This window comes from Equus quagga, chromosome 9 (assembly GCF_021613505.1).
Source record: "Equus quagga isolate Etosha38 chromosome 9, UCLA_HA_Equagga_1.0, whole genome shotgun sequence".
NCBI lineage: Eukaryota > Metazoa > Chordata > Mammalia > Perissodactyla > Equidae > Equus > Equus quagga.
In genome coordinates this window covers 1,042,298-1,056,471 of record NC_060275.1, presented here as the reverse complement: position 1 = coordinate 1,056,471, position 14,174 = coordinate 1,042,298, and the positions used below count along the sequence as shown (strand labels likewise).

The 14,174-nt window shown below is 41.2% G+C and overlaps 1 protein-coding gene across 8 annotated transcripts in view; it reads left to right on the top strand.

Moving 5' to 3' along the window:
* ATP9B (ATPase phospholipid transporting 9B (putative)) overlaps nt 1-14,174 on the top strand; it is a 280,330-nt gene that overhangs the window by 117,468 nt on the left and 148,688 nt on the right. For 7 of the 8 annotated variants that reach the window (XM_046672314.1, XM_046672313.1, XM_046672317.1 and 4 more), the window contains one exon: nt 2,141-2,221. The exons of the other annotated variant lie outside the window; for it this stretch is intronic. In XM_046672314.1, the coding sequence (XP_046528270.1) occupies nt 2,141-2,221 (81 nt within the window). The remainder of the gene's footprint in view (nt 1-2,140; nt 2,222-14,174) is intronic. 8 annotated transcript variants of the gene reach the window in all.

Sequence of the window (14,174 nt, the reverse complement as noted above, 5' to 3'; positions counted from 1 at the left end):
AATTTCAGTTGTACATTATCGTCTGTCAGTCGTGTCGTAGGTGCACCCTTCACCTTTCTTGCCCACCCCCACCCCCCCTTTCCCCTGGTAGCCACTAATCTGTTCTCTTTGTCCACAGGTTTAAATTCCTCATGTGAGTGGAGTCATACAGAGATTGTCCTTCTCTATCTGGCTTATTTCACTTAATGTAATTCCCTCAAGGTCCATCCATGTTGTTGCAAATGGGACGATTTTGTTCTTTTTTATGGCTGAGTAGTATTCCATTGTGTATATATACCACATCTTTTTTATCCAGTCATCAGTTGATGGGCACTTAGGTTGCCTCCACGTCTTGGCGATTGTAAATAATGCTGCAGGGAACATTGGGGTGCGTGGGACTTTTGGAATTGCTGACTTCAAGCTCTGTGGATAGACACCCAGTAGTGGAATAGCTGGATCGTATGGTAGAGAGTCCTATTTTTGGGTGGTTATTCTTTTCTTTTCATCAATTTTATTAGCAGTCACTAGATTGTTGTATCAAACCTGCGTTCATATTAGTGAATTTCCTTTAAATTTGGAAGTTTCTTTTTGACTCTCCAACTGAGCATTTTTCAGTTATGTTCAGGTCTATGTGGCACCTCTTGTTAACTCTTATGGTGCTATGAGATGGAAGAGAAATCCCAGTCTTCCTTCAGAGGACAGCTGAGAAGCTAGAAATAGAGGCCATGTGAAGGCAGGGTGCTTCCTGATGCAGAGTCCTGTGCAGGAGAGTAGAGACAAATACAGGCCATGGGTCTTTAATTCTTCATTTATTTGGACTAATGTCATTATTATCTCATTTAAATTTCAGGCCTGTAGTAAAGACAGATTTTTTTTAAACTTTTGTATTGTTTTTATTTGTCTGCTTTCTGATTTCAAATTAAGAGAATTTTTTTAAAAAACGACTGAAATATCAAGAATTAAAAGTCTTTTAAAACCTTACCCTAAAATGCTCAAGGATACGTAATCTCCATTTGTGGATATAATATACTCAGTATTATTTGGGTCCACATGCATCAATTTGAAAAGTACACTAGCATATTTGGGTTATAACAAACTTAATTGGTTACTTTACATCCACATTATCCTTGACATACTCACTGTATGATTTCAGGTATGCTTCATACCTGTATGCTTTGGGGTTTAGTTTTATAATGTCAAGTGTAAGCTGGTCAGTTTAGTAAGAATGGGTTTACCACACAGAAGATTGGCAAAGTCACACTTCCCTGGGCTGTCTAGTGAATAGCCCAATGAAAATCTCATGTGCGATATGGTTTTTATTATAAATATATCTTTGCTTAATTTAACTCCTTTAATATTAATAAAATTACATAGGGTTTTGAAAGCTAATCTTTCTGGATCAACAAACATACTTTTATAATTATCTTAAAATAAGGTGCTTAAGATCTCATCTCTGGAGACTTAATTGTTTAAACTTTTACATGTTGCCAATAAGTGGAGTAACATGAAGCATATATCTTTTCTGCTTCAAAACTAATTCTGTGAAGGTAGCTATGATGTGTGAATAGTCAAAACCTTCCCCTACAGTTTTATAAATACAGGTCGTGGGAATATGGTTCACGCACAAGGGAGAAATGCAGTGTCTTCATGGCTTTAAGGAAGGCGATCGTTAGCTTATAGTGAATGCAGTAGCTGCTGTAAACACATTTGTAAAAGCATGTGTAAATAGATCTAGGAATTTACTAAATTGTTTTATAAAACTTATGTGGAATTGTGGTGATTACTTAAACCCCACTGAATACTATGATACCTGTATAACTTCTAAAGCTCATTCACAGCCTCCACCTTGAAAACTGGAATCGTGCAGCAGCCCCAGGCCATCTGTATATTACAATTGTCTCCTAGTACTGTTGACACACACCTGTCATTAGGCAGCAGCAGTCTGTTAGAATTAAGGGAAATCGCCACACCTCTGTTGAGCTTAAAAATCGTCCTTTTAGTTATCTCCCATTCTAATTCATAGTGTTGGCACGTAGAATATAAGAAAATCAAGCATGACTTTTGGTAAATAATATATGAAAAATACTAGTTGGTAATTGAAAATTTTTCAAGTAATTTTGTTTAATTATAATGTAATTAATTTAGATATTCTGTATTCCAGGACCTTTTTTCTATAAATGCTTACGTTTATGCTCAGAAACCACAATTGGATATTCATAGTTTTGAAGGCACATTTACCAGGGTAAGTTAAATATTTTGTTAAATGCAAATATATTCATTGTGTACGTATTTAAAAATAGCAAACCTTTGTTTTGAAAGAATAATTAAGTCAAGAATAAATTCAAACAGTTTTGAACTAAATAGGGAAAACCTAGAGAGTGTTTCAGGTTCTTAAATTTCCCTATATCAAATATCTCTCTGGGATGCATTCAGTGTAGTTCTATTTTTCAGCATATTTACTCTTGATAAGATCCTTCTTGCTTAAAATATTATGAGTCAGTAACATGAAGCAATTTAGTTATTTCACTTTGACTTTGGATAATAGTTAATATGCTATGATATCCACATCATTTCTTGATTTTTCTTAACTGGTTGAATGGATGTATATGTGTGTGTGTTCATTTCCTTATATGCATATGTATGTTTCATTCTACATTCTTTTCATTATTATAGTGTTTTTGTATAGCTTGAGGCCCCTCTCCACCTGACTATTTAATAGAGTTTGGAGGACTCAACTTTTGGATTTATACTGATATTATAAATGTTTTATAATACTTGAGAGACTTTAATATATGGCTATAGTTTATTTTTAATTGCTGCAATTATTTTTAAATTATTTTCATTTTTATTATTAAATTTTTATTAGTTAATTATTTTTTAAGATTTCTGTTGGTACGGTAAGCTTTGTTTCACTCTTGGTTGTCCACAAAGATTGGCAAACAAGTTGAGAAAGGACTTACTAAGGGTATCTTATGTACCAGATAGTGTGCAAACTATGGGAATGCAAAACTGAGGATGCCTGTGGAGGAGCTGGACATCACTGTGTAGCTTTGTTTCTGTGAGGGCTGCAGTAAAAGCATGTTCAAGATGTTCGTGAACACACAGAGGAGGAGGACATCCTGGTGATAAGCGCTTTGCAATGAGTTCTGAAGAAAATTAAGATCTTTTTGTGTTTTTGCAAAAGTCTTTATAAAAAAATCATGTTCTTCTTAAATACAATTTAGCGTATGTGAGAAAAAGTCTTACAAAAAGGTACCCTTAGTACAATAAATTAAAAGAGTTATTAACTTAACCACTATTAATGATTTGGAATATTTCTTGCTTTCTACCTTTTGGTTTCATAGATTTATACTGCTTACCACTTGCTACAAGCTGGAAATGTTTGCTAGACAATGTGTGGAAGCACATTGAAGTCCGAGAAGGAGAGCAAGTGAGAAGTATGGCTGAAAACACCAAGGGTGCAAAGTGCAGTTCACATGGAGAGTGTGGCAAGTGAGTCTGCGACTGAGTGTGCGGCTGAGTGTGCGTGATAGAGTATATGCAGCTGAGTGTGCGACCGCGTGTGTCTGTGTGCAGCTGAGTGTGTGCGGCTGAGTGTGCGTGATAGAGTATATGCAGCTGAGTGTGCGACCGCGTGTGTCTGTGTGCAGCTGAGTATGTGCGGCTGAGTGTGCGTGATAGAGTATATGCAGCTGAGTGTGTGACTGCATGTGTCTCTGTGCAACTGAGTATGTGCAGCTGAGTGTGCATGATAGAGTATATGCAGCTGAGTGTGCGACTGCGTGTGTCTGTGTGCAGCTGAGTATGTGCAGCTGAGTGTGTGGGTATGCACGACCGAGGGTGTGACTTATGTGACTGAGTGTGTGCATCTGAGCTTGTGTGACTCAGTGTGTGCGACTGAATGTGTGACTGATTGCGTGTGAGAGTATGCAGGTGTGGCAGGAGGGAGGATTGGGAAGAGTAGCCAGTCTCAATCCTAAAGGTCTTGTCAAAAGAAGGAGGAAGCCATTTAAGGATTTTCAGCTTAAATGTCAAGTTATAATATTGGTGTTTGTAAAAGACTCCTCTAGACTTCCTGGTTCCCGTAGGATAATGGCCTCTGTACCCCCAGCCTCCCCACACCATACAGACCAGCTATGAGAGTAGATAGGATCACCTGTATGTAGCTCATGCACACAGCAAAAATGTGAAAAAGAAAATACTGCAAACTTTAATTTACTCTCAGTGGGGAAAGACATGCAAAATGGCATGGTCAGCTCCAGAGCCAGGATAGCACAGAAGAAAAGAATTTGTCCTAGGATCTTGAGTTCTTGAAGACATTTTAGTTAATTTAAGATACATTCACTTTGTATGAATTGTTGCAAGTTCTTAATAAGTGTAATTCAAATAAACGGCCTTTCATTGTCTTCATTTGATGTTTTTAACAAGATTTTGTTTTACTCATTTTAAATATATTAATCTGGACTTCTGGATTATTTAAGATGAAAAATCTTTATTTTTGTCTGCATTGTTCAAAAAGGAGAAAAGAAAAACCATGCTAGATAACTAGTTTTGTAACTAGACAATGGAATTCAGTTTAATTACTGACATTATCAACCGAACATTAAATATTAAAAAATGGTATCTGCTTGTATTCCTTTTTATAGTATAATATACAAAGGAGAAAATATGTGTTTCTTTTGTATCAGCCCAAATACTTAAATAAGAATCAGAGCAAATTAATTCAAGTGTCTGATGGCAGTAGACGTGTTGTGTATTTTGTTGCCTGCACAGAGTCTGATGCTATCAATGTGCACATTGTGAATGACACCTGCTTCCACTAACCTCAGAACAACGCTGGAGTAACTAAACCTCTGACTGTTTGACATTTTATGCTATATAAATTTTTCATATTGATATCATTATTTTCACTGATTATTCAAGATTTAGCTATTCTCTCTGAAGTTTGGGGTTTAAAGCTGTAGTCAGTTTTGAAATATTAGCAGTGTTCGTAGTACTTCAATATCATAATCCAATTTAATCTTTTTTATAATGCATTTTTTGATGTAATTTCTTTTGCAAACCATAGCACACTTATTGTTGTTCGTGTCTTTTCCAGCCAAAATACTCCCCTTTTAAAAAGCAAATCTCTACTGTTTGTTAGGTTGGGTACACTACTGAGAAAACAGCTTGAAATTGTAACATTTTACATTCTCCCATCCCAAAGCAAATTTTATCTTTTCAAACTATATAACATGAAGGAGAGGGATACCCAAAGAGAAAGTTATTTAGCAATAATTTCTTTCTTGCCTTCCCAATCTTTATTCTGTACTATATGACACTGGTAAAGAACTATCTTTTACAATAGTTTTCTCAATGTTTGAAAAATTTTTAGTGTTTAAAGTCCATCATTGTTATTACAGAATTGCAAGACAACTGCATAGGTATTGTGTGTTCTTCAGCACATAATTGTGTTAGAAATAGACAAAAGCATTCAGGTCATTAAATAGTTGTAGAAAAGTAATGGGAGAACCAACTTAAATTTCTAAAACTAAATTGTATAGAACCTTTTATTTGCAGTTCAGGGAGCCTTATAAAATTTTTTTCCTGAGGAAGATTAGCCCTCATCTAACATCTGTCCCAGTCTTCCTCTAATTTATATATGGGTTGCCCTGGGATCTGAGCGCTGCTAGGTCTATGCCTGGGATATGAACCCACAACCGGGGCCACCAAAGCAAACCATGTCAAACTTAACTACTACTCCACAGGGCTGGCCCCTTTTATAAGATTTTTATTTTTGTCATTTATTTATTTACTTTTGAGGAAGATTAGCCCTGAGCTAACATCTGCCACCAATCTGCCTCTTTTTGCTGAGGAAGACTGGCCCTGAGCTAGCATCCATGCCCATCTTCCTCTATTTTTTAACTGTGGGACGCCTGCCACAGCATGGCCTGATATGCAGAGTGTAGGTCTGCACCTGGATCTGAACTCGTGCACCCCAGGCCTCTGAAGAAGAATGTGCGAACTTAACTGCTGTGCCATCTGGCCAGCCCCTTTTTTTTTTTGTCATTTTTTTCATTTTTGTTAAATTAAGGTTATGAAAGTTAACATCCTTGTGAAATTACAGTTGTACATCATTATTAGTCATGTTGTAGGTACACCACTTCACCCCTAGTGCCCTCCCCCCACCCCCCTTTCCCCTGGTAACCACCGATCAGTTCTCTTTGTCCATATGTTAACTACCACCTATGAGTGGAGTCATACAGAGTTCGTCTTTCTCTGTCTGGCTTACTTCACTCAACATAATACCCTCAAGGTCCATCCATGTTGTTGTGAATGGGACGACTTTGTCGTTTTTTATGGCTGAGTAGTATTCCATTGTATATATATACCGCATCTTCTTTATCCAATCATCAGTTGCTGGGCACTTAGGTTGGTTCCATGACTTGGCTATTGTGAATAATGCTGCGATGAACATTGGGGTGCATGGGACTTTTGGAATTGCTGATTTCAGGTTCTTAGGATAGATACCCAGTAGTGGGATGGCTGGGTCACAAGGTATTTCTATTCTTAACTTTTTGAGGAATCTCCATACTGTTTTCCATAGTGGCTGCACCAGTTTGCATTCCCACCAACAGTGTATGAGGGTTCCCTTTTCTCCACAGCCTCTCCAACATTTGTCATTCTTGGTTTTGGAAATTTTTGCCATTCTAACAGGTGTAAGGTGATATCTTAGTGTAGTTTTGATTTGCATTTCCCTGATGATTAGTGATGATGAGCATCTTTTCATGTGTCTATTGGCCATCCGTATATCTTCTTTGGAGAAATGTCTGTTCATGTCCCCTGCCCATTTGGTAATTGGGTTGTTTGATTTTTTATTGTTGAGTTGTGTGTGTTCTTTGTATATTATGCAGATTAACCCTTTGTCGGATAAATAACTTGTGAGTATTTTTTCCCAATTAGTGGGCTATTTTTTTGTTTCAATCCTGTTTTCCCTTGCCTTGAAGAAGCTCTTTAGTCTGATGAAGTCCCATGTGTTTATTCTTTCTATTGTTTCCCTCATGTGAGGGGTTATGGTGTCTGAGAAGATTCTTTTGAAGCTGATGTCAAAAGAGTGTACTGCCGATATTCTCTTCTAGAAGACTTATTGTTTCAGGCCTAATCTTTAGGTCTTTGATCCATTTTGAGTTTATTTTAGTAAATGGTGAAGAAGAATGGTTGATTTTCATTCTTTTATATGTGGCTGTCCAGTTTTCCCAGCACCATTTGTTGAAGAGACTTTCTTTCCTCCATTGTAGGCCCTCAGCTCCTTTGTCAAAGATTAGCTGTCCATAGATGTGTGGTTTTATTTCTGGGCTTTCAATTCTGTTCCATTAGTCTGTGCATCTGTTTTTGTACCAGTACCATGCTGTTTTGATTACTGTAGCTTTGTAGTATGTTTTGAAGTCAGGGATTGTGATGCCTCCAGCTTTGTTTTTATTTCTCACGATTGCTTTCGCAATTCAGGGTCTTTTGTTGCCCCATATGAATTTTAGGATTCTTTGTTCAATTTCTGTAAAGAATGTCATTGGAATTCTGATTGGGATAGCATTGAATCTGTAGATTGTTTTAGGTAGTATGGACATTTTAAGTATGTTTATTCTTCCAATCCATGCGCATGGAATGTCTTTCCATCTCTTTACGTCGTTGTCGATTTCTTTCAAGAAGGTCTTGTAGTTTTCGTTGTATAGGGCTTTCACTTCCTTGGTTAAATTTATCCCAAGGTATTTTATTCTTTCTGTTGCGATTGTGAATGGGATTGAGTTTTTGAGATCTTTTTCTGTTAGTTCATTGTTAGCATATAGAAATGCTACTGATTTATGTATGTTGATTTTATACCCTGCAACTTTGCTGTAGTTGTTGATTGTTTCTAATAGTTTTTCTATGGATTCTTTGGGGTTTTCTATATATAAGATCATGTTGTCTGCAAACAGCGAGAGTTTTACTTCTTCGTTGCCTATTTGGATTCCTTTTATTTCTTTTTCCTGTCAAATTGCTCTGGGCAAAACCTCCAGTACTATGTGGAATAAGAGTGGTGAAAGTGGGCACCCTTGTCTTGTTCCTGTTCTGAGAGGGATGGGTTTCAGTTTTTGTCCGTTGAGTATGATGTTGCCTGTGGGTTTGTCATATATGGCCTTTATTATGTTAAGGTACTTTCCTTCTATACCTATTTTATTGAGGGTTTTTATCATAAATGGATGTTGGATCTTGTCGAATGCTTTCTCTGCATCTATTGACATGGTCATGTGATTTTTGTTTCTCGTTTTGTTAATGTAGTGAGTCACGTTGATTGACTTGCGGGTGTTGAACCATCCCTGTGTCCCTGGTATAAATCCTACTTGATCGTGGTGTATAATCTTTTTGATATATTTCTGTATTCGGTTTGCAAAAATTTTGTTGAGGGTTTTTGCATCTGTGTTCATCAGTGATATCGGCCTGTAGTTTTCCTTCTTTGTGTTGTCCTTGTCAGGTTTTGGGATCAGGGTGATGTTGGCTTCATAGAATGTATTAGGGAGTGCTCCATCTTCCTCTATTTTCTGGAATAGTTTGAGAAGGATACCTATTAAATCTTCTTTGAATGTTTGGTAGAATTCTCCAGAGAAGCCGTCTGGTCCTGGACTCTTATTTTTGGGGAAGTTTTTGATTACTGTTTCTATTTCTTTACTTGTGATTGCTCTATTCAGATTCTCTGTTTCTTCCTGATTCAGATTGGGTAGGTTGTATGAGTCTAGGAATTTATCTATTTCCTCTAGGGTGTTCAGTTTGTTGGCACATAGTTTTTCATAGTATTCTCTTATGATCCTTTGTATTTCTTTGGTATCTGTTGTGATTTCTCCTCTCTCGTTTCTAATTTTATTTATTTGAGACTTCTCTCTTTTTTTGTTAGTGAGTCTGGCTAAGGGTTTGTCAATTTTGTTAATTTTTCTGAAGAACCAACTCTTTGTTTCATTGATCCTTTCTACTGTCTTTTTTGATTCAATATCATTTATTTCTGCTCTAATTTTTGTTATTTCCCTCCTTCTACTGACTTTGGGCTTTGTTTGTTCTTCTTTTTCTAATTCTGTTAGGTGTCATTTGAGGTTGTTTATGTAAGATTTTTCTTGCTTATTGAGGTGAGCCTGTATTGCAATGAATTTCCCTCTTAGGACTGCCTTTGCTGCATCCCAAATCATTTGGTGCGGTGTGTTTTCATTTTCATTTGTCTCCAGATAATGTTTGATTTCTTCTTTAATTTCTTCAATAATCCATTGTTTGTTCCGTAGTATATTGTTCAGTCTCCACATTTTTGGCCCTTTCCCAGCTTTATTCTTGTAGTTGATTTCTAGTTTCATAGCATTGTGATCAGAAAAGATGCTTGATATTATTTCAACCCTCTTGAACTTATTGATGCTTGCTTTGTTTCCCAAGATATGGTCTATCCTTGAGAATGTTCCATGCGTGCTTGAGAAGAATGTGTAACCTGCTGTTTTTGGATGACGTGTCCTATATATATCTATTAGGTCCATCTGATCTAATTTTTCATTTAATTCTATAATTTCCTTGTTGATTTTCTGTCTGGATGATCTGTCCATTGGTGTTAATGGGGTGTTGAGGTCCCCGACTATTATTGTATTGCTGTTGATGTCTCCTTTTAGTTTTGTTAATAGTTTCTTTACGAATTTTGGTGCTCCTGTGTTAGGTGCGTATATATTTATAAGCGTTATGTCATCTTGGTGGAGCATCCCTTTTATCGTTATATACTGCCCCTCTTTATCTTTCTTTATCTGTTTTGCTTTGAAGTCTACTTTGTCTGATATAAGTATGGCAACACCTGCTTTCTTTTGTTCATTGTTAGCTTGGAGTATTGTCTTCCATCCCTTCACTTTGAGTCTGTGTTTGTCTTTGGGGCTGAGGTGTGTTTCCTGGAGGCAGCATATTGTTGGATCTTGTTCTTTGATCCATCCTGCCACTCTGTGCCTTTTGATTGGAGAGTTCAATCCATTCACGTTTAGAGTGATTATTGAAACGTGGGGGCCTCTTGTTGCCATTTTATTACTTGTTTTCCAGTTCTTTTGCATTTTGTCCTGATGGAGAGCTGTTACTTTGTGTTATTGTCCTTCTGCTTATCTGCTTTGTTCTGGATTTTGTAACCCCTTTCCTTTTTTTGATTTTTCAGGAATGAGGTTCTTCCTGAGCATTTCTTGAAGAGGAGGTTTTGTGGCGATGAACTGCCTTAACTTTTGTTTATCTGGGAAAGTTTTTATTTCTCCATCGTATTTGAAGGATATTTACGCTGGGTAGAGTATTCTTGGCTGCAGGTTTTTGTCCTTCAGAGTTTTGAATATTTCATTCCAATCTCTTCTAGCCTGTAAGGTCTCTCCTGAGAAATCTGCTGATAGCCTTATGGGGTTTCCTTTGTAAGTTATTTTCTTCTGCCTGGCTGCCCTTAGTATTTTCTCTTTGTCGTTGACTTTTGCTAGTGTCACTACTATATGCCTTGGGGTTGGTCTTCTTGCGTTAATAAAGTTTGGTGATCCATTGGCTTCTGTCACATGGGATTCCATCTCTCTTCCCAAGTTTGGAAAGTTCTCAGCTATTATTTGTTTGAACAGGCCTTCTGCCCCCTTCTCCTTCTCTTCTCCCTCTGGTATACCTATAATCCTTCTGTTGCATCTCCTAATTGTGTCGGATAATTCTCAGAGAGTTTCTTCATTTCTTTTTAGTCTTAGTTCTCTCTCCTCCTCTGTCTGCAGCATTTCTATATTCCTATCCTCCAAACTGCTAATTCTGTCCTCCATATTATCGGTCCTGCTGTTCAGACAGTCCAGATTTTTCTTGATCTCCTGCATTGTGTTCTTCATCTCCAGTATTTCTAATTGGTTCTTCTTTATAGTGTCAAGCTCTTTTGTGACATAGCTCCTGAACTCATTGAGTTTTCTATCTGAATTCTCTTTTAACTCATTGAGTTTTTTAATAATGGCAGTTTTGAAATTGTCATCATTTAGGTTATAGATTTCATTGTCTTTGGGATTGTTTTCTGAGTGCTTATCATTTTCCTTCTGTTCTGGAGATTTAATATATTTTTTCATACTGCTTAATGGCATGGATTTGTGCCTCCGCATAGAGATAGAGTTTAGTCGCTGCTTCCACTTGTTGTGACTGGTGTTGGGGGGGGGGGCAGCTGTTTAGACTGCACCAACCAGGAACCCTGTCAGCTGTTACTGACTGGACCTGGACCCCTCCTCATAGTCACAGTGGTCCTGTGGGGTTCCTCGTCGATTTTGGGGGCAATCGCACGGGGGCCTCAGGCTGCTGGTGCCTACTGTTGCAGCCCACTTGGACATGCTCCCTCCTTGTGGTCTGCAGTGGTGTTGTGGGCTTTCCCAGCAGCCAGCAGCAGGATCACCTTTAATCGCCACTTTGTCCCTAACAGAGCCCACCAGATCACACTTGTCCGCTATAGGTCCCAGCAGAGCTATGGGTATCTTCTGCAGTCTGTCATTAGCTGTGCTACTTTTGCCCCAGGGCCTTCCCGCCTTGCGATTGCCAGTTGGGACCTCTCCACTAGTGCTGTGCAGAGGCTTTCGCTGAGGCTGCTGTAGGAACCTGTTGTTCCCCCCTGGGCTATGTAGCCGTTTCACCAGAGCTCCACTCTGCCCCACTCCACTCTCCTGGGCCTGGTGGTGGCTTGTAAGCTGTTGCCTTGTGGGGAATTCTGCTCTAGGGAGCTTCCTGGTGTTCCGAATGCTGGGCGGGGCCTCCCTGCCAATGGCGAGCAGAGGCCCTCCCTGCTGGGGGGGTGTGGGACCCTGGAGCGTCCCCCCGGGCCACAGAGCCAGGCGCTGGAGCTCCACCCAGTCCCCAAGCATGTCCACAGGAAGTCCGGGCACCCCCTGCACTGACCTGTGCACCGGAGATCGTGGGCCCAGCAGCAGCTTGCGGTCTGGTGCAGTGCCAGGGAATCCGCCTGCCGGGAGCTTCCCTTTGTTCTGGATCCTGGGCAGGGCCTCCAGCTAATGGCAAGCAGAGGCTTTTCCTGCCAGGTGGGTGTGGGACCCCGGAGCCTCCCCCTGATCCGCAGAGCCAGGCGCTGGAGCTCCAACCCTGTCCCCAAGCACGTCCACGGGAAGTCCAGGCGACCCCTGCACCGACCCGTGCACTGGAGACCATGGGCCCAGCAGCAGCTTGCTGTCTGGTGCCATGCCTGGGAATCTGCCCACCAGTAGCTTCCCTTTATTCTGGATTCTAGGCGGGGCCTCCCTGCTAATGGCGAGCGGAGGCCTTCCCTGCCGGTGGGTGTGGGACCCTGGGGATTCCCCCTGGGCTTAGGTGTAATCGCAGGGGGCTTGAGTAGGGCTGTTGTCACCTGTTTCCACCTTTGCTCCGTTGGTGAGTGCACACTCCCACCCTCGATGTGTGGCGATGCCATGGGGGAGTCCACTGGAAGAGAGCCTCCTGCAGGAACTAGGCTCTCCAGGGGTCGGGGGTCAGAGAGTTTTCACCTGTTTCCACCTCCTCCTGGGGGGAAGTCCATCCGCCTTCCGATGTATAGTAGCACTAGACTCTTAGGCGTCTTGAGATGCTGCTATCTGGATATCCTTTGTTAATCGGTGAATGTCCAATTAGTTGTAGATTCGATGGGGGAGAGACAAAGAAGACCACTCACTCCACCGTCTTGGTCCCACCTATTAGCACACTCTTATTGCAATTGTCCTCTTAATTGGGTTGGTACCCAGTGTAGCTGGTTGCTAGGCTCAGGGGCATACAGTTGTGATAGGCCTGAGTCCAACAAGGCTGATGTCAGTTCTCTTAGGAGTGCAGCTGAGTAGGGCTAGCCGTTGGCATGGAGGCACTCAGTTGTTTCAGGCTGTGGAAGGTGGGGCTGATCCTTTTTATGGCTATTTGTGAAACACAAGTTTTCTGCCACTGATAAGCCTCACCCCACTCTGGACCACATACACTGTCAGCACAGTCCTGGTCCGTGCACACTTCTCAACCCCCTGGAGCATACCCCACTGCCACACTGCAGAGGCCCCCACCTCTGCCCCAGTGCCCCCCACAGTTCACCTGGTCCTCACACAAGCCCTGCCCGACAGAGGCAGACACCTTTGTCTGCCTGTAGAGGATCAAGGCACTCATTCAATGCAGGCTGAAAAGTAGCCTGAGGGCTTGCTGTTAGGTGGGGCCAGTCCCTAGGGCGGGTTGCCTGCCCTGGCTGAACTGGATTAAATCCGTGCTCCAGTGGGTGTGGCAGACTGCTGGGCTAACAGCCCAAGGAATGCACCTCAGTGGCCCCCACCTGTGTCCATATCACCACGCCTGGACCAGCTCAGAACAATGGCCCCACCAATGTCTCAGTCTCCGGAGAGGATCCTCCTCTCACCAAGATGCCCCCAGCGCCCACCAGGTGAGTCTCGTTTCCCCAAAGGACAGTCAGCCTTCTCTCTGGTGATTTTAGGTTGCTGCAATGAGTGAGTTTGTGCGTGGGCCTTTTAAGACCCGGATCTTTTTGGCTTTCGGCCGATAGCTTTTCTGGGGTGTCCTTGCTGCAGTTAATAGCCAGCAAAGCCAGTCAGTGAGACCCCCCCTCTCAGTTGGGCTGAGTCCGAAGGATGGTTATAGCAGTATTGCCCCCGCTCCGGACCTCACTCCTCCAGGGAGGGCTGCATATCTTAGGTTGGCTCCCACCTGGCCAGCTGAGAAGCTCTGCTGCTCCCAAAGGTGGCTTTTTTCCTCTCCTGCCAGAGTTACTGCCTCTTCTGCCTTCATCAGGACTGTCCCTTGTCGTGGGGGTTCTTTTTATCCAGTTTTCAGTTTTCAATTCAGGGTGATTCTTCCTAAAATTGTTGTAACCTGGTTGTGTTTGTGGGAGGAGGCGAGTTCAATGTCTGCTCACAGCACCATCTTGACGAGAACCGGCCGGCCCCTTTTTTAATGTGCTTATTTCTCTTGGAGTTTGACACAATGGGAAAATAGTATTTTAAAAGATACACACGTGTTAATAATTTTTAAATTTCCGTATTAAAAAAACCATAGGAAGAGTTTTCAACTAAGTCATCCTCGTTTGTGCTTTTGTCGTCAGTTGATGATGGGCAGCTGTGGGCAGCGTGGCCTAAAGGAGCACTTAAAAGATGTGCAGTTGGGGCCAGCCCTGTGGCATAGTGGTTAAGCCCGACACACTCTGCTTTAGCAGGCTG